This window comes from Lutjanus erythropterus, chromosome 21 (assembly GCF_056507025.1).
Source record: "Lutjanus erythropterus isolate fLutEry1 chromosome 21, fLutEry1.hap2, whole genome shotgun sequence".
In the NCBI taxonomy this organism is placed as follows: Eukaryota; Metazoa; Chordata; class Actinopteri; order Lutjaniformes; family Lutjanidae; genus Lutjanus; species Lutjanus erythropterus.
In genome coordinates this window covers 22,307,832-22,327,219 of record NC_139337.1, presented here as the reverse complement: position 1 = coordinate 22,327,219, position 19,388 = coordinate 22,307,832, and the positions used below count along the sequence as shown (strand labels likewise).

Here is a 19,388-nt window from a genome sequence, read left to right as displayed (position 1 = left end):
ATGAGCAAGGAAAGCCTGTTAAATGTTTATTTGAAGCTCTATCTGGAAGAGGCACCATGTGAGTATTTACTGTAGGTTTTGAGAATGTCACATTAGCATTATTCAAGCAGCAGTGTTTAGCAAACACATTTTGAAACATTTCTCCAGTAATCAGCCATTTCCACTCGCTGCCTTGGCAAACAGCTCAAATTAAATTAGGCGTAATGCTGATAGGCTCATTGTTGGGTTTTTGCATGCATTTTGTATGTCAAATCATACAGCACACATATATGTACGTGCCTGTGGGAGCATATTTTGGCCTGAGTCTGAATTTTTACCAGTGTCCCTTTTTTGTTCACTTTTACCCTTGTTGCAGTTAATTAACTCGACAAACAGAGCCTCTGTTTCCAATGCCGTAATGGAGGGAAAGTCTTTAACTGCCTGTCAAGTTATACTTACTCATGAGTAATGACAACAGAACATCCATCTTGAGGGATCGATGTCAAGCAGTGAGGCTATTAAATAGATCTTCATCACGCAACATTGTGATGCACTCTTAAATACAGACTCTTTGCTTCACTAGAGTTTCATTGTTGGCTGACGGGGAACTGTGTTTACCTTTAGCTCAGGTCTGCATGTCTAACTTTGATTACACAACGGGACTGAATGCAAATGATTTAGAGCGGGATGTGATGTGACTACAAGTGGTATTCTAGTAATAAAACCCTAATTCCAAGTCTTGGCATCGTCGTACTGAAATAAGCAGGGATGTCTCTGAGAAAGACATTGTCTACATGGCAGCATGTGTTGCTCCAAAACCTGTTTGTGCCTTTCAGTGTTGATGGGGCCTTCATAGATGTGACAGTTATGCATGATGCAAACCCCTATACCATCACAAATTTAGAACTGGTACCTGGTTATTTTCCACTTTTCCACAACTTTCCCAGCCTTTTGTTGCCCCTGTCTAAACTTTTCTGAAACGTATTGCAGCCAACAAATTCAGAATGAGCACGTACTTACAAGACATTACATTCCACAAACTTAAATATGTAGGTGAATGCAAGATTTTTCCTTGCTGTGGAGTATTTCTATCAAAAACTAAAATTGGAAACTTGTCAACTGAAGATACGAAACGAAAGGGAGAGAGAATAACGGCAGTGACGTGCAGCAAAGGACCACAGGTGAAAGTTGAAGCCACAGGCGCTGCAGAGCGTTCACAGCCTCAGCACAAGCGGCAAACACTTCACCAACTGAGGTACCATGCCACCTAAAACTGACAACTTCAGTGTCAATTATTTAAGGACTTGAAAGGAATATTTGGAACATATTCTGTCTTTCTGCTCAGTGCAGTGTAAGAAATAAAATCTGATGACAGACATGAGGTAGAAGCCTAAACACACAATAAAAAATGATTTTATTCCCCATTTTTGGATCAGTTTCTGGAGCATTAGTTACCTGGAAAGGCCGAACACTGGTGAGGTAGAGAGTCTTCCTGTGCCAGAGGTTTCCTTGGTCTCCATATCGTACCCACAGCATGTGCCCACGGCCTGTAGCGCTGGTCCTGAGGTAAACCGCCAAGCAGAACACATGTGAGCCGAACATGTGGTAGTGGAAGCGGAAAACACAGTGGTGGCGGGACCTGGACGGGTCCTTGCCACGCTGATGGGTGGGTTGGAAGACTCTGCTCAGCAGCACAGCTGTATCCTTGAACTCCTGAGGCGCAGAGGACTCGATGTAGAGGTAGTGTCCATGTCTGGTGCCCAACGTGTGGTCCTTCCAAGGGCCCGTGTTAAAGGTTGGCGTGGGGCCTTTGATGCGAGTCCAGTCAAACACATCTCCTCCACTCTGTTCCTGTTTCCAGCTGCACAGGTCGTGTTCAAAATTACACTGCAGCTCTGGAGCTGTGAGACATGACAGGAAATGAATTTCACTGGAGGCAGAAAACAATATAAGGCTGCACTGACAGATACACCTGACTGAGTTACAGTGGCAACATAAGCTTCACCAGGAATGAAAACAAGGTACTGTACTTTGAATTTGATGAATTTATATTTTATGTTAATTTTTCATTTTCTGCCACTGTATACTTCTACTTCTTCACATTTTAGAGGGAAATATTGAACTTCCACTATGGTTTTACAAACCAAACATATCACAGGTATAGGCTGTTTAAACCTGGTGTCTACTTTACCCACAATGCAACTTGACCACCAAAAGCTCAGTCTCAGTCAGTAGCAGCTAATGTCACCTGAAGCATCTAGTCTCAGGCAGAGGTCTAGTCCTAACCAATGATGACTAGACTTGAAGCAATTTAGCAAAGTTCTGGTGCAACAAAACAACAACTGCACCTGTTTTTCCACATGCAATATGCAATACTATTCATAATCTCTAAACCTGGTACAGCTCCTCTTTAAATTTCTTCCACTGACACTCACAACATCCCTCCTCATCTGATCCATCCCCACAGTTGTCCACCAGGTCACAGAGCTGCAGGTGCTCCACACACGCCTTGGTGTGCACGCAGTGGAAATGTGTGTGCGCCGGGCACTCCACCACCGCCGGGGGCAGCGAACAGTTCTTGAAGGTGATATCGTCCAAGGCGGAGACCCCGTCGAACACGCCTAGGCTGATCTTAGCCAGAGCGATCTGGAAGGGCTGGGTGATGCGTCCCAGCTGCACGGTGGCCTGGTTCCAGCGGGTTCCCTGGTCATACAAAGTCCTCCATATGAGGGTGTTGTTCTGCATTCCCTTGATTCGAAGGTACATGTCTCCAGCCCCCACAGATATTCCTGAGTTATAATGCCTGAAGGAGATGAGGGAGAGATGGAGGCTAAAGTTTTACTGACAGCAATGTGTGCATTCTGTGGTATTATACTTTTATTTCCGCACACCAGATCCTGTAAATCACAGATTCTTCTTGTGCCGACGCATATGCTTGACATAATACATGAGGGCTTTTGATTACTCTGCAGAAAAAAAAATGAAATTTATAAACCCCCAGCACTTTTACGCCAGGAGAGCCCCTCCAATCACCTAGTGGAAAAATAAAATCTGTCAAGTGACATAAACTTTAAGAAGCCATAAAACTGTCAAAACATGACAGATTCGGATGCGTAGCTTCTCATTGTGTTTTTGAAATAAGAGAGATGCTGGGAGAGGAGAGCTGAGACAGGTGAAATGATGTTTGCAGGAAGGGGAAAAGATCAAGAAAAACACAGAGGAGGGGAGACAGCAAACGGAAAAAGTAGGTGGACAGATTCTGGTTGTGCCGAGGAGTCATGTTGAACAACTTTATAGAAGGAAGAGAGTAATTCATTTTTTTCCCAGAGTTGGCAGTAACCAAGTATAAATACTTTGTTACTGGACTCAAGTAGATTATACAGGTATCTTTACTTTGCCTGTAACTAACAAAGACAAGACAAAAACAACATAAAAGACAAAAAATGATGTGACAAGACAAGAACGTTGTAGAGGATGTAAGACAACAAAAGACCTAACATAATGAAAAATACAAAACAAAAAGAAAAAGATGTAACTAGACATAAAAGACCTAACAAGATTAAAACGACACAAAAGATGTGACCAGATTAAAAAAAAAAAAGACGTAAAAGGTGAAAATGAGGTATAAGACAGAACAAGACCAAAATGACATGAAGGATGTACAAAGTCAAAACTTATGTAACAAGACAAAAAAGAGCAAAGTAGCAAAACAAAAATGACTAAAAAGACGAAGCACAATGTAAAAGATTAAACAAGATACAAGACATAAGAAATGGAGACTCAGTCACAGAGAAAAGTTGAGGTTCAGTCAGTTTTGCACAGAAACAGCTGGTAGAAATGTCATTCAGAGGCCGACTTTTTACTTTTATACTTTGAGTACACTTTAGACCCCGTACTTTTTCACTTTTACTTTAGTCAAGAAGTTGAATCAGTGCTTCTACTTTTACCAGAGTCTTTTCTACTGTACTTCTACCTGAGTAAAGAATGTGTGTACTTTTGCTGCCTCTGCTCTTACCAGAAGGTCAGGGTGCATCCAGAGGCCGACTGTTTGAACCAGGGTCCTCGGAGAACAGCCCTCGGATAGAGACTGCTGCTGTTCTTTAATATAAACATGAAGTGGCCTGCAGTGAGTGAGAAGACAATTACTGTTCAAACCATATTCAGCATCAACTTTATTACACACAAAGCCCTTCATTGCTGCAAACAACTTGTTCCACCAGACAGTGAATCACCTTTAAAAGAGCTAAAACTATTAGAGATCCAGACACTCCAGAGGTTCATTTACTATTCCACTGAACGCCTTCGCACATTGTTGTTGCTGCCAGATGGGTCAATTTCAACACCTCTCCCTGTGGGATTTTTGTGCATGACAATGTCTACTGAGTACATTAAGAGCCATGGGGTAAACAAAACATATCCTGTGGACTGCAGTCACCATGCCAACCGTGTCTTCTTGATGAGACAGGTCAGAGGACAATGGGAAGGCTTGTTTGCAACAGCCTGGCTGCAAATGTGCAGGCAGCTGCTCGGTGCAGCAGTGATGTGGAGTCATTTTAGGCCATTCCATTTCACACAACTAATCAAACTATGATCAAACCACAACATGAATATCCACCTACATATAAACAAATCTGAAAGTACTACAAGTGACCGGAGTCACCAAGCCAAAGTGTCGGTATTTGATGACCTGGACACAATAATCAACTATCTTTCTCCACAATCACTTGCAGAACCTCCAGAGTTCCCATGAAATGTCTGGTGGAGTGCAGCTGGGCAGCTAGGGAAGGACCTGTCGCAGACACTGATTAGCCAATGCCACTGTGTATCCTGCCCCCCCCTTGCCATGCAGCTAAAGCAGTCCATAGGTACGCTACGAGGAAGAGTGGCGTCCAGACCAGGACCAAAACAGCCTCAGAGATCAACAAAGGCCAGTTTGATGACAGGAAATAGGTTGCATGTTGGTTTTCTTGCCGGTTTTAGTTCCCAGCAGCCTGATCAAAAAGCAGTTAGGAGTTCGCTAACTTACTTACGATCGTGTTCACTGGGAGGCTGCCCAGTTCAGTGACAAACACTACTAGCTACTTTAGCAACAAGTGAGCTAAAGCTATCTGCCCATGAGGAAAGATCTGTAGTTAAATAGCCAAGAGTTGAAGTTGAGCAGCCGTAGGACATCAGAGGGGAAACCAGAAAATGTTTTCTCCATGATATATGACCCAGTTTCACCCAAATCAGTGAATAAAATTTATTTCAAGTTCATTTTGACCTAATATTGACATAAGATAAGAGTTTATTAATCCCCTGCAGGAAACTGACATGTTACAGCAGGACAGAGACTGTCAGTGGCAGACTCAGACAATGGCTTGTTCTTTATAGCAACGGTCCGACATTCAGGTATGACAGACCTCAGAATATTGACCAATCAGAATCGAGTGTTAAACAAAGCCATGTAACAAAAAACTAATAATATCCACTGTTGCTCTCACTCAGCAGTTAAGTTAGCAATAATTAATATGCAATGTCCGATTACACTAAAGGTGTTGGGTAGGTTTAGGTACCAAAACTACTTGGTTGGGTTTAGGAAAAGATAGGGTTTGGGTTAAAATGACTACTTCTGTTTGACCCATCCATTCACCCTGACCTCCCACACAGACTTTCTCACTTTTACATCATGTCCTTATTACTTTGAAAGTTGCGCCGTCAGAAAAAATATTGGCAATTTGTGTCCATGCATATAAATCTATACTACATCTTATGACTACCATCTTAATAGGCTGATAAAAAAGGCACCATACTGTGGGGCTCCAGCATACATTAGGTTGTGATGCATTTATGGTGAAACAGTTCCAAGCACTTGCAGCCCATATGGCACTGCATCAGGTTTTCTCCTCTTAAAGGTCACCCTAGAGGGAACTTAAGATTTTCTTGTCTACTGGGGCCACCTGAGAGGGCATTTTCTCATGTTTTATCTACCATAGGGGCGTCCAAGAGGGCACTTCTGCAGCTATCATGAGGGCATAATTAGATGATTTTGGCTGTATTTGGTAACATAATGATACTGCATTCATCAAAACTCATTAAAAACTGTTTAAAAAGGAAAATGACAGCTGGTCTATAGCTGGATATGAACAGCAAGAATCCATGACTCCATCCTGCCTGATGTTGATGGAGCTGGAATATTTTCTTGGCTCCTGTGAGGTGCCTCACTGCCAAATAAGCACTGTTTGAACACCGCCCACATGCCTTCACATTGTTGCAGACAAGATCTCTGAGTGGTCACAATCATATTTGCTAAATCTTCAAACAGTTGCTCCCACCAGGATATGTGCCACAAAGCTTGGATAAGGAAGAAGAAGCTGCACATAACAGAGACCTCAGCTACACTGCCTGCACAGCCGCCAAATCTGAGCCTGACAGAGCGTCTTTTCACAGCATGTTCACACAATGTACATAACAAAACAACAGATGGTGCTGCTGAAAAAACTCTCACCAAGTCAGGCGACAACAGGATTTCTTTTTAAATCCCTAAATACATCCTAAGAGTTACATTTTTTTGGAGGGTAAATGTGCAGAAAAGCCTGAATATGAATATGTAATGAGGCATAACATATAAAGTAACATGTTGTGGTACATAAACCGAGAAGAGACTAAGGGTGCTTCAGCGTGAGCATAATATTGTGTATTTCAGAGAATGATGTGGAGTTAATATGCAGAATGGGTACAGCATGTGTCGATTCCTTTCTATTATTCAGATGGCTGAGAAGGCGTTTTTCCACAAAGTGCTTATCTTTCAAAAACACGCAGAAATCAGATTTTATTCCCTCCCAAAAAAACCTTGATTTGATCTGAAGATAATATTATCTTTTGCCCGTTATTTCTGACTGAACGCCCAGGACACAGCAAAATCATATCGACCTTATCAGCTCATCACATTTCTGTTCTTGTCCCACAATCTTAGAAACAAGGGTTCCAAAACGGTTCTCCTTGAAGGTTTGAACCAGAGCAATTTGATTCCGAAGAACCCCTTTGGAAAGAAAGAGTTCCTCAAGGATTGTTGTTATCCTTGAGGAACTTTTTTGTCAAGGGCTTATCAAGTTCTCTTTGTACCATAAAAGAGTTGTCTCTGGGTGGGTTCTAGATGAAACCCATGAGATATAAAAGGGTCCTCAGTGGAATCCCTGGATGCATTCTAGATAAAACGTGGGTCCTTGATAAACCCTTGGAATATAAAATGGTTCTTGGGAAAACCACCCACATGAATTCTGGATAAAACCCTTGGAATATAAACAGGTCTTTGATGGAACCCCCTGGGCAAGTTCTGGCTAAAACCCTTAGGCTACAAAAGGTTTCTTGGTTGAACTCACTGGGTGGGTTCCAGATAAAACACTTAGGAAATACAAGGGTTTTTGACAAAAACCCCCGAGTGTGTTCTAGGTAGAAACTCTGTGTTATTGTCATTGTTATTAAAATTTCATCTGGGTGAAACCTTTCACAGCTGGGTCTTGGTATAACTCTTTATGCTGGGTTCTTGGTACAACTCTCTGAAAGGGTGCAAAGAGGAACCTTTATATGGTCCTAGTTCACACCAGTTTACTTCTAGTGACTGATGGTTGTATTTAGCTGATGGCAGCATTGCGACTGAGAATATGTGGTGTGTTTGGTTCTTTACCGTCGGTGCTGTTGGTAGAGTGGTCCAGAGGTGGAGGGTGGCCATAGTAGTGTGGAGGGACCTCCACAGAAGAACCCCTGATCCAATCAAAGCCATCACCGAGAGTGAGCTCGTACCAGCCACAAGAACCACCCTCAAAGTCACACTCTGAGGCTGAATGAGCAGAGAGATAGGAAATAATTAAAATAAAGTTGAGATTAAAAGTTCACTCTTGACCTTTGAAACAAGTTAATGTAACACTTTCACCTAAAGGTTAATTAGCAGCTCCTCAGTAGATAGAGGAGGCACAGTTATCATGAAATTTCCAAATTTCTGGACACGAAATTTGTTCTTTTTGAACAGCTTCTGATGAATTGCCTGGGTCCAGACCTTTGAATCTGCCCACCGAGCAGACTGATTCTCTGAAGATGGAAACAGGTGTGTAACAAGTTGCTCAGTTCCATCTGATATCGGGCAAACTGATGCACCCAGTGGTAGGATTGTTGTGTCAACTTCTGTTTCCAAAGTCAAGATTAAATTTCCAGTCTCGACTTGGATGAGACGTCCTTAAAGTGCTCAGAAAAATGTTGAACATCTACAGTTCCATGACAACTGGGTAAACTCTATCTGCTGAGGAAGACTATGTGATATGATCAAAAGCTCCAGAGGGCCATAACTCACATTTCTGTGGTTTGGATGAAAGTGAAACTTTCTCAGTTAAATCCTTTCAAAAGATTAAGAAGTGCTTTTGAAAATATCTGTTTCTTTGATCCAAAAAGTCAAAGGTACAAGCCTTAGAGCATAAAAACTTTGAGGGAAAAGTTAACTACAACTCCCAAGTTGTTTAAAGTTACCACTAACGGCGAATGATATGGTGCCGATTAAGGCACAAAATGAAAACAGCGGAGGCTCTATCTTTGCCAAAGCAAGCTACAGCTTGGCCAATGATAAACTGGCCAGTGGAGAAAAAGGAGAAGTTGACAACTGACTCAACCAAGGAAATAACTCGTGGGTCTAACCCAGATATATTATAGTGAACTAGATAGTGTATGCAAAGATGGCACCCAATCAGTCTAATGAAAGGTGCACTGCAATACGACGATAGCCCACTGGAAAGACTTGCCAGCAGGGCTGAGTGGCAAAGCCCCATCTAGTTCTATAATAATTCTGCAGTCTAACCAGCCCAATGGATCGGCTTCTGACCTGGCAGGTCATCAGCCTCCAAGGGTGGTTACTATCATGGCGAGGCTTAGCTACTTTATATTAGATTAGCTACTGACCCACCAATAACAAACAAAACAAAACAGCAAGCTAATGACCAAGCAGAGGAGAAAACTAAATAGAATTTAAACAGGTAACAATCAGTGTTTTTAAAAATGCCTTTAACCATTGTAGTCATACTGGAGGATGCATATGAGTCACCAAACTACAAATAGGATCATGCGAATTTTTTGAATGTGTTACTTGGCAACAAGGTTCTTACGGCAGCTGGCTTCGTCCTCTCCATGGGGACAATGTGGGGTGAAGTCACACACTTTACTCTCCTCGATGCACTCTCCAGTGCAACAGGCAAACCATGAGGGAGGGCAAACAGGAGGAGGGGCTACACTGCTCTCTGCCACAGAAATAAAAAGCAAACGATTAATACACTGGAATCAGATGTGGACACACAAAGAGTTTTCACAGACTCCTATCATGAGATTTTATCATTACAGAGGACTCATGGGAGATCATGGCGGATTAATACAGATGAGGTCCCCTGCGTCCACAGAAAGTGAAGTACATTAGCTGTGTTATGGAAGATTAGATTCAACTGTGATGTAATGAATGAAGTTCAGATACTGTGATCAATAGTACGTCCGACCCTCTCTGCGAAATGAACTCAATTTCATTCCACTTATGAGGAATATTGAAAACATAAGTGAAAAATAGCCCAATTTTCAAATGGCTTTTGGCTGGCTATTTAAAGTAAGTTTTTAAGGCTGGGTTGCACCAACATGGATTAATTTTTAATCTCAATTGAATCATGGTTTAACTTTAAATTATGTTGCACCAAACTTTTAAACATTTAATTCTGTTGTAATAATAATAATAATAATAATAATTTTATTTATATAGCACTTTTCAAGCTTACGCACAAAGTGCTTTCCATATTAAAAGATTTACAGAATAAAAGGAAAAAAAGCATAAAGATCATATTGAAACATTTAAAAACGCATTAAGAGCAGATAAATACAACATATTTTCTTAAAAACAATAAAGCAATAAAACATTAATCATAGTAGGCCATTCTATAGAAGTGAGATTTAAGAAGTCGCTTGAAAGTCTCTGTGGAGTCTGCTGATCTCACATTAAGGGGAAGACTGTTCCAGAGCCGAGGGGCCAAAGCTGAAAAGGCACGGTCACCCTTAGTTTTAAGTCTGGTCTGAGGAACAGCCAGGAGATTTTGATCAGCTGATCTCAAGGGCCTGGCTGGACTGTACAGGGTTAAAAGCTCCTTAATATATTCTGGAGCAAGACCACAAAACTTGGAGAGCTCTGCTTAAATTTAAATCTGGATTCATTCATTTTAAACCTTGCTTTACTAAACTCTGATTAGACCTTATTTTTGGCTAAATCAATCTTTCTCTCTCTAGTGTTTTGCAAGAGAAATTAATCTGGCTGACTAGACATCTGCAAGACAAAATGTCTGCTAAATGACATTCTTAGCCAGATAAGACCTGGCCGGGCAAAATGACCAGTATCAGCTGGACAAATTAAAGGACAGCTGTAATAAATTATAAAGCAGCCAACTCATTCCCAAAACATGTACAGACATGAAACACCCTTGAAGGTACTCACACATTTTAAAAGTGAGATTTATGATAACAGGGTGTGAAAGAGGTGTTAAATTTGGCTAAAAATACAATTTACAACCATGTTTCTGTCTTATAGGCCAATATTTACTGATTATAATGCCATTATTTGTGACAGTGCACTTAATTTTAATTAATCCATGTTGTGACCCCATAATTTAGTGCAATAAATGGATAAAATAAGATGAAAAATAGGACATGGGACATAAATAATCCTCTTTAAGTGACCATAATGGCAGGTAGATTGCAGTATTAGATTGGAGCCACATATCAAAATAATATCCTTGTCTTTCCTTGCATGGATGAGTCAGACTACACAGATCTGTCCTGCATATTAACCCTTTTCAAGTGTAGGTACATGTTATTGCTATTTTAGTGTGGTATTTTGGATACTGGAAGTTGGCTTGGGTTTAGCTTTAAGCTGTAACCAGCTCTGGTGCCTTGAGCACTATTGCTCAGAGTCACATTTAATGTGTTTGATATGATAACATCAACCTTGCTTTTTGAATTGTGGGGCGTCTCACAAATCCACTGTTGTGAGCAGAAGACAGATGGAAGCTCAGGGACCAGGTGCCAAGGTGACACTGACCTGTTTCGTCCACTTAGACATGCTAAACTAGGTCTGGTGACGAGCCAACAGACACCACATTTGTCACAGTGTCTTTTGCTCTCATTTAACACATTTCACTCAAGTTAAACTTGCATTAATTGATTTTGTTTCAACTACCTAGGGGCAGATCAACAAAAATCTTGTTGGTGAGCAAGTTGCAAACAGTGTCCCACTTATACATCCAGCAGACATGGACAGACATTAGTGTTCACTTAAAGTGGGGTTTCTGGCCACCTGATGAATGGAAGTCCAATAGTCACTCCCATTATATCAAGAAAACAAACAGCAGATTTCTTGAGATAACAAGTAAGTAATTCATCACAAGAAAACAACTTTTGCTTTCTCGAGATTACAGGATAATTATTGAGAAAATGAAAATGAGTGTCTGGCTCATTTGATAAGACCTGATTGCAGCCTTCAAGATCACTGTCATGACTGTCAGGAAGGATTCATGTGTGTAAGACAGTCAGCCCCAGACTCTTCTTGCGCTTCTTCTCCCTTTGTTTCAGGATACTTGCTGTCAAATTTCATCCTTGTATGACTATTTATGCAATTGTAGCAACTAAAGAAATACGTAACGGTGAAAAAGGGTAGCAGAAAACATCCTGAGGGCTACAGTACAGTCAGACAGACTGAATGACGAGAGCTAACACAGAAAAACAGGAACCAAGGACAGCTCAGTGTGGTCTCTGCGACAAAAAGGAAATTTCAGCCTCAAGGCTGGCTAAAAAGCAAGGCAAACTTTACCAAGCACTTCTGCTACTCTGAAAAAAAACTGCAATCTAGCCAAAAATAAATTATCTAGGTTAGAGAGCTTGCCTGCAGACCTTTCAGGGTCATTAATGAATGAACGAGGAAGTGAGGATTATTGCTGATTTTTAAAACCGATACATTAAATAAAAATCCTTCTTTGCAATTCATTTAGCAAACATTCTTGAAGAAGTGTTGTGCTCAGAACACTGATGTTAATCCTGCCTGTAGAGCAGCTCTGACTCCACTGTGGCCCTGATGCTTCACCAGGGAAGGAGACCTAAAACAGCTGAAGGCCACAGGTTGTAGCCCAAACGAGACAATCAATAAAGAAGGTTCAGCTATTGTTCTGCAGGCAGAGAGGATGAATAATAGCAGCTGTAAAAAAATGTTATAGTTTGTGCTTGCAGCTGTAATACCTGTATATCACCGAGGCAACATGTAAAAATTCTGTCCAAAACGCCAAGTCTGTGGTGCTTTATCAAACGTTCCCGCCCAAGATGTTCAGCCGTATGACATTCATCACTGAGGTGCAGGCAGTGCACTACAGCAGGCATAAATAAACCCATACATCGTGGCACTGACTGTGCTCCATATTCAGTGCAGGGAAATGTGTCGTAAGCATTATTTTAATGATTCAGTTATTCTGTTATGAATCCTGTCCTGGCTGCTTTAATGTCTCCCCCTGTTATCAGTATTCAAAACAAGTTTGTGGCGGTCTGTTTATGTGTGGCAATATTTCAAAATGTCAAGGTCTGAACTTGTCCCGTCTGTGTAGTGAGATGTTATTAATGGTAGCAGTACCAGGCACAGTCATGCAGCTGGGACTGAAGGATAGGTCATCGATGGCGAGGACCTCAGAGGCTTCACTGTCGGCTGAAATCTCCCCTCGAATCAGCACCTGGGAGGCACACAGAAAACTTATTTTTATTACCTCTGTTTAAAATCTGTTTGTCTGTGTGCACATTCAGCATATATGTGCATTAGAGCATTTGCATGCAGTCTTTGTCTTCTATGTTTACATCTGTGTGTTAGACTAAAGCTGCATTCAGGACAACTTCCACTAACCTCCCACTAAAAAGTACAATGCAATGCCAATCAAAGTCGGGGTTCCTACTTGTAAATTCAGGGCAAATCCATCCACCCCGACTTGAAGAAGCAGTTGTCTGATGTCACATAACAATGGCAGCAACCATGGAGGCCTAAATACAATAATATTTAGGCCATAATAATGTCTCCAACTTTCTTAAGTGCAGTAAAATATGCAAAGTTTTGTGCCAATCCAGTGAATAGCTGTTGAGATTGTTCAGTTACAGACAGACGTTAGCATTCCCAGAGCCACAATGTCAACTAGCTAAAACGTCACATTTACTCTGATGGTCACAGAGAGACTAATATCAAAGCTGCACTGATCAAAGTCCATAGAACAGCTTTATCTACACCAGTGGAGTTTATAGCCCATCATTTACTGTATGACTAATCTAAACAAATGGAGGATTGTGTCATCACGGGTGATGGGAAAATGCACTCAAACACACAGCTGGCATTTCTTTTGTTCCCCCCAAAAAAATTGACTTCGAGGCCATAAAAGTAATAAAATCCCTCTCAGAAAGTTCTCTGTATTTTAATCCTCTGAGTCACTTAGTTACCATCAGTGGAAGCAGCCCTAGAAAATACTCCATAATCATGTCATAGATTAGATTCTGTTTTGTTTAAAGCTTTAGGCCAACTTTTAATATTTGCATATAATATTTTATATGCACAAATCTCAATCAAATAAAGCAAAAACGGAAAGTGTTTTCTACAATTCTATATGATTAGAGAACAATCTGAACGCCCTGGAGAACTTAAGCAGGTGACAAAGTGCACATCGTTAAGCAAACTGGCTGAAATTGAAATCAGCTGAAATCGCCATGGTAAATAAAAACCCAATTAACTGAACTGCCTTTAAAGCAGGAAGTAGATTAATGGGGGGGAAAGTGATTGTTGGCAGAGAGTTGACCTGTCTTTACCCCCGGCGCCGGTTCAGTCATGTTATGAAACTGAGCTGGCTGTGGTCGGAGACAGATGGTGAAGAGGAGAGGAGAGGAGAGCGGTGACACGCTGACATTGTATGAGGAGATACTGTAGAAGGACACAAACAGCAGGCTTCACAGGACTCCAGATGGCCTCTGAAGGGTCCAGTTGGGTCAGTACCCCCTCACTGCACATAAACGGCCCCTGATGTGCTGCTCATTTTTGCTGTGATGATGACTTTATCAGTTTCAAGCAAACTTATGCTATGTCATAAATACTCTGGAAATATGAACAAATATGTTTGCTTTTGGACAGTTTTTGTACATGGTGCATACTATTGCACAATTTACCATCCAACACGATATGGTATAATTGAATGAGTTTATGTACGATGAAAACATGCAGGGCGAAAGTTACAACTTCCGTCCATGTCCCTCTGTGTGTGTGTGAGACTATCAAACTCTGACACAGACAGCAGAGGACAGAAGCAACCTGGTCCAACTGACTGGCTGAACACTGCAGTATTAGTTTGCTATTGGTTGCTTGTTTCGAGCGGCATCACGGCAACCACCGTCTATATTTTCAAAGTCCCCAGAAAAACCTCCAAGCTGCAACCTACATGCTAAAAGCAGCAAATTAGCACCCCACCAAGACATTTGTGATTGATTTAAAGAAATGCAAACAAAGCAGGATGTTTTTTTTTCCCCTATAGCAAAATGTGCATAAATGGAGCCAGATCTTTCTCCAGCACTGAGCACTTTGGAGAGATGCCTAGTTATGCAAAACTAAAACAACCTACCCGCAAATTACACCAAAATGCGGTCGAGAGTTATACTTGCTGCTTTGGCAATATTGTTTATATGACATTCATGCCAATAAAGGCTGTCGAATTGAATTGAAATTGACTCTCATAGTTTTTTTATTGCAAGACTATTTTGGTACAAACATTTACCCACCAGTTTGGCAGACAGCCTTCTAAGATTTATTTGACAAATAAAAAAATCTACCTTTATTTCCTGCCTGGCAGGTGTTCATTTCATATTTTAAACAACAATATAAAACTCTAATATAGTAAATATTGAGTGTAACAAACCTGAAAACTGTGACTGCTGGAAAACTTAATGATCGTCTGTTCCCACATTTCCATCTGCGGTTGTGTGAAGTTTCTCCACACCTCTGTGTTCTGATCCAGAGTCTGAAGCAACACCTGAAGATCTCCATGCTTCGCCCCAACATGAAGGTAAAAACTCACCTGCAGAGTGACAGCAAAGAAGATATCACCAGATGTCATCATGTGGTTGATGATGTTTTTGTCTGCATGCCTAAACAGAGGATACCTGACACGTCTGACTGGGCAGGAAGACAGGACTGATCAGGTCTGCTGTGGTTCTGTTTCCTCTTACAGGTAACAAGGACAGGAAATGTGCTACAGGAGAAACAGAAGTGTGGAGAAATCTAAATGAAACAGAGAAATATATTTAGAGTATGTTGCTTTAATGTGAGATATTCGTACCTGATGTGTTGTTGTTGTGGTCATGTTTGAGTCCCGGGACCTCGGTGGTTCTGGTCCATTCAGAGAGCGTCTCCGAGCTCTGGACCAGGTCACAGATTCCCTCCTCAAAGTCACACCTCTGATATCTGGAGCCTTCAACAGAAATCACCCTTCACTTGTGCTCTTTTGTTTGTGTTTCACCCTGAATATATGCAGTATTTCACCAAGAATCTGTGTATTGGGATTAAGCTGCGGGTTCTACACACAATAAAGATTCATCAGTTCAGCTGAGCTCAGAAACTGAGTGGATTCTTATTTGGCTTTATGGCCAAATGTGCAACCAGGGACCATAAAGTATTAGTGTTAATGCTTCGGAGATATGCCAGACAGGATCACATTCATATTTTAAGATGTATAGAGGATTGAACATCTTCACAAAAGCTTCTTACATTTTAATTTACTTACCCTTTTTGGCTGCCATGGTTTTTGAGTATGCTACATTACAAATTGTGCCCATTAATTATGCTTTAAGTACGAGTCCAAGACACTATTAAACTGTTACTGCCCTTCACATCTGTTTATTGTTGTTACTGTATGTGTAAGAAATGCTGCCAATTACAAATATGTTTACAATGTCTTTTAAAGGCTAAATTTGAATTTTACATAATTATTCACACACATAATTTTCTAAAAAAGTATGTATTGTCCTCTGATATGCTTATTTTATATCAACACCTCTCCCCATAGATTACACACACACCAGATCTGACAAATTCATTGCAATATTCATTTCTACCAAACTGCACAACTGTTGAGTTTTGCTTTTTGTTTATATTGTTTTTATTTTATTTTCTCTTCACTAATGTCGACTTTTTTCCATTATAATTTGCTGTTTATTTATTATCATATCATGCTCTTTACTGACACTTGTGCTGTTGTGCTATCCCCTTTTTGCTGCTGTTACACTGCAAATTTTTCTGTTGTTAGATTAATAAATAATTACTTTATTTTATCCACCCTCAAGCATGAACAACCTTTCATAGTACAGATTTCTACAGTTGTGACATACATATGTACACACTGCATTAACCTGCACTGCATGTGCACTGCCTATTTATTTGACCATAAAATCCTTGAACTACAAGTCAACTACTTAGGCTTTTGTAAACTTGTAAACTGTGTTGATCTCAGGGCTCATATGAGAATACATAGACCTTTGTTTTAATTACAAAATGCTTTTTATCATCAAGAAAAATAAAACAGTTTACCTCAGAACGTTAAGGTTAAAGTTGTAGAGATTTTGTAATCATGTCATTTCATCAATCAATCATTTCTGTATCAGCAGCGTTGAGCAAGCTACTTGGAAAATGTAGTGAGCTAAGCTACAAGTTACTCTACATTAAATGAAGCTTCACTACACTGAAGCTACACACCAGAGAAATGTAGCAAGCTGAGCTACAATAAAATGACAACAGTAGCTTAACTACATTAAAGTTATTTTGCAAAGTAAAAATAACGTATCTATGTATCTGTCTGTCTGTTTAGTAGTATAATTATTAAAATATAATATCAAATTATTTATTTAAATTGACAACAACAATTTGGTTTTGTAAAGAAGCCTAAATTCCCTTGGCACACACAGTTTTATTCTTTTGCTGCCAAAGGACATGTTACTAGCTAGTGACATGTTAGCTGTTGGTGTTTGCTGACTGAGTTGTGATGATTAGCTTAGCTAGCGATTGTTGTGTTAACATCGAGAAATACCTGAATGTGTGTCCTTAAATTTGTTTTGAACGTCTTGGATGTTGACAGGAGCTTCCTTTTGGGGTTGCAAAGTAAACACCGGAGCGTGTAACTGTTCTGTGAGGACTCGATAAGTAACATGAACTTGTTGCTGCGCCAATTCGCAGCCATCTTTTTATACCCAGTCTATGGCGGCCATCAGCAGGAGTGCAGGTACGTGACGTCACATGGAAGAGACGCATTTATGGTTTATAAATGCGTGGGGAAATGTAGTTTCTGCGTTATTTGATCACTAAAGTAGCTTCACTACTGAAAAGCTATTTGATGAAGAAAACAGCGACGTTACGACCACGTTACTGAAAAATGTAGTTAAACTAGTAACGCCGCTACTGCCCAACACTGGTAATCGGTCATGGTAATCTTACTAAACTAAACTTAACTAAACTTAACTAAACTCAAAATAATGAGTTAACTTAAGTAAATTTTACTTGAAAGACCATGTATGAGACAGAGTGGCACAAAAGTATTAATAAATAATGTGGATAATATTAATGATAAAAATTCATCACAGGAAGTCGTTGAATTTGAGGTCAGTCCAGTCATATACTAACTTTCACCCATTCTTGTTTTTTTTATTGTTTTTCTTTTTTGTAATTCTTTTTTCTTCTTTTCTTTCTTTCCTTTTTTCTATGTTGCTTGTTTATGTGACCATAAAACCTTTGAAGTCTTAAATCCTTAAACTACTAAACTATTAACTAGCATCAAAACTCCACCCTGTGGCTTTTGTACAAAAAGTACAAAATGGTGTGTGTGTGTGTGTTTTAACCATAAAAGAAAAGAAAATAGTCTAGCTTCAAAGATGAAAAAGGACATCTCTTGGTATGTTTGTGACAGAAATTGACCAATGCTGGGACCTTAAGTGTATAAGGCAATTAAACATCATTCATTAATCATTAATGATTTTGTAAATAATTTATTTAGATTATTTGCATGGAGCAAGTACTGTGTAAATAATGTATAACATAATATAATGACTAAAAAAGATTAAATGGGTCCTTTTCCATGATGGAGAAAATGTTGTTTTCACTTGCACATTTACACAACCAATGAGTAGCACTGTAAAATATCTGTAGCATTTATTTTAACTGGGTACTGTCTGTTTTTCTCGAACATGCTCAGTACATTTTAAAATCTCTTGATATAATTCAGGTTCAGGTTATTCTACAGTATGTTTTGCAGCTTTACTCACAGTCTTCCTCGTCGCTGCCATCTCCACAGTCGTCAGTGAAGTCACACAGACAGTCCTTGGGCACACATAACCCCTGAGAGCAGGTAAACCCCTGATCTGAACAGGCTCCGACAGACACAGGAGCAAACACCAGAGAGGAGGCCGACAGCAGCCACACCGAGCCCAGCAGCAACGTCATCAGCCTGGTTGTTGTTTGTCCTTTAACTAGAGCGCCTTCTCTTCACCTCCACGTAAAGCATTTTGTTGTTAGGACAGGAGGAAGAACTTCTGTCGAGGCACCGTGTGTTGTTTAGCCTGCTTGGATCTTGGATTGTACCTGTTCGAGCTGTAAGTGTGTTGTAAAGGGTAATAAATTGCTTTTATGGCTGTTACTCAATCAGGTCACTTTGCTGGTTCCTGTGTTGCTGTATTTAACATGAACACATATCATTACAGGAAAAAAGAAAGGAATATAACCCTCATAAGGACATTTTGGTGCTAAATCTTATTGAAATATGTTTACACTACATTAGAATTAAGATTAGCTTTAGTGTTTAAATTAGGTGTGTAGTGGACATGGCTAAAGACAAAACTCTCCTGGCTGTATGGTGCATATGAAGCTACCGCTAGCAGGCAGGCAAATTTGCATAGCATAGCATTAACACTGGAAAAGGACAGAAATAGCCAACCTGGTTCAGTCTGAAGAGAAAAAATCAGGTGTGTCGGAGCAGGGAAACATCTAAAACGTGCAGGACAGGGCAGCGGGACCTGAGGACCAGGATTGGGAAAAATTGGCCTAAACCGCAAGTATTTACATTCTTATCCTTGAGGACAAAGAACTTGTAAATACTTTCTGCTAAGGATGCATCATTTAATTACAAGATAACAGACTGAACATATAACAAGGAAGAGAAGAGCTGAGGCTGGGAATATGATCTGCTATAGTAGGATCATTAATGTGTCCAACAGGCCTCAGCCCCACTTTACAGTGAGACATAATTTCATTTCACAGCAATCAATAAAGACAGGACCTTAAAACACACAAGCAGCAAGCCAGTACAAGCGCTGGT

The 19,388-nt window shown here is 40.3% G+C and overlaps 1 protein-coding gene across 1 annotated transcript in view; it reads right to left on the bottom strand.

The window, feature by feature from the left end:
* The window catches only part of malrd1 (MAM and LDL receptor class A domain containing 1), a 74,668-nt gene extending 56,005 nt beyond the window's left edge, over window positions 1–18,663 (bottom strand). Inside the window, exons 1-10 of the mRNA XM_084746970.1 lie at window positions 18,340–18,663; window positions 15,369–15,500; window positions 15,193–15,281; window positions 14,949–15,107; window positions 12,644–12,740; window positions 9,108–9,239; window positions 7,646–7,798; window positions 3,995–4,100; window positions 2,415–2,782; window positions 1,435–1,880 (exon numbers count right to left, since the gene is read on the bottom strand). Of these exons, the coding sequence (XP_084603096.1) occupies window positions 1,435–1,880; window positions 2,415–2,782; window positions 3,995–4,100; window positions 7,646–7,798; window positions 9,108–9,239; window positions 12,644–12,740; window positions 14,949–15,107; window positions 15,193–15,281; window positions 15,369–15,500; window positions 18,340–18,517 (1,860 nt within the window). The 5' untranslated portion in view covers window positions 18,518–18,663. The remainder of the gene's footprint in view (window positions 1–1,434; window positions 1,881–2,414; window positions 2,783–3,994; window positions 4,101–7,645; window positions 7,799–9,107; window positions 9,240–12,643; window positions 12,741–14,948; window positions 15,108–15,192; window positions 15,282–15,368; window positions 15,501–18,339) is intronic.
* Between the last annotated feature and the right edge of the window lie 725 nt (window positions 18,664–19,388).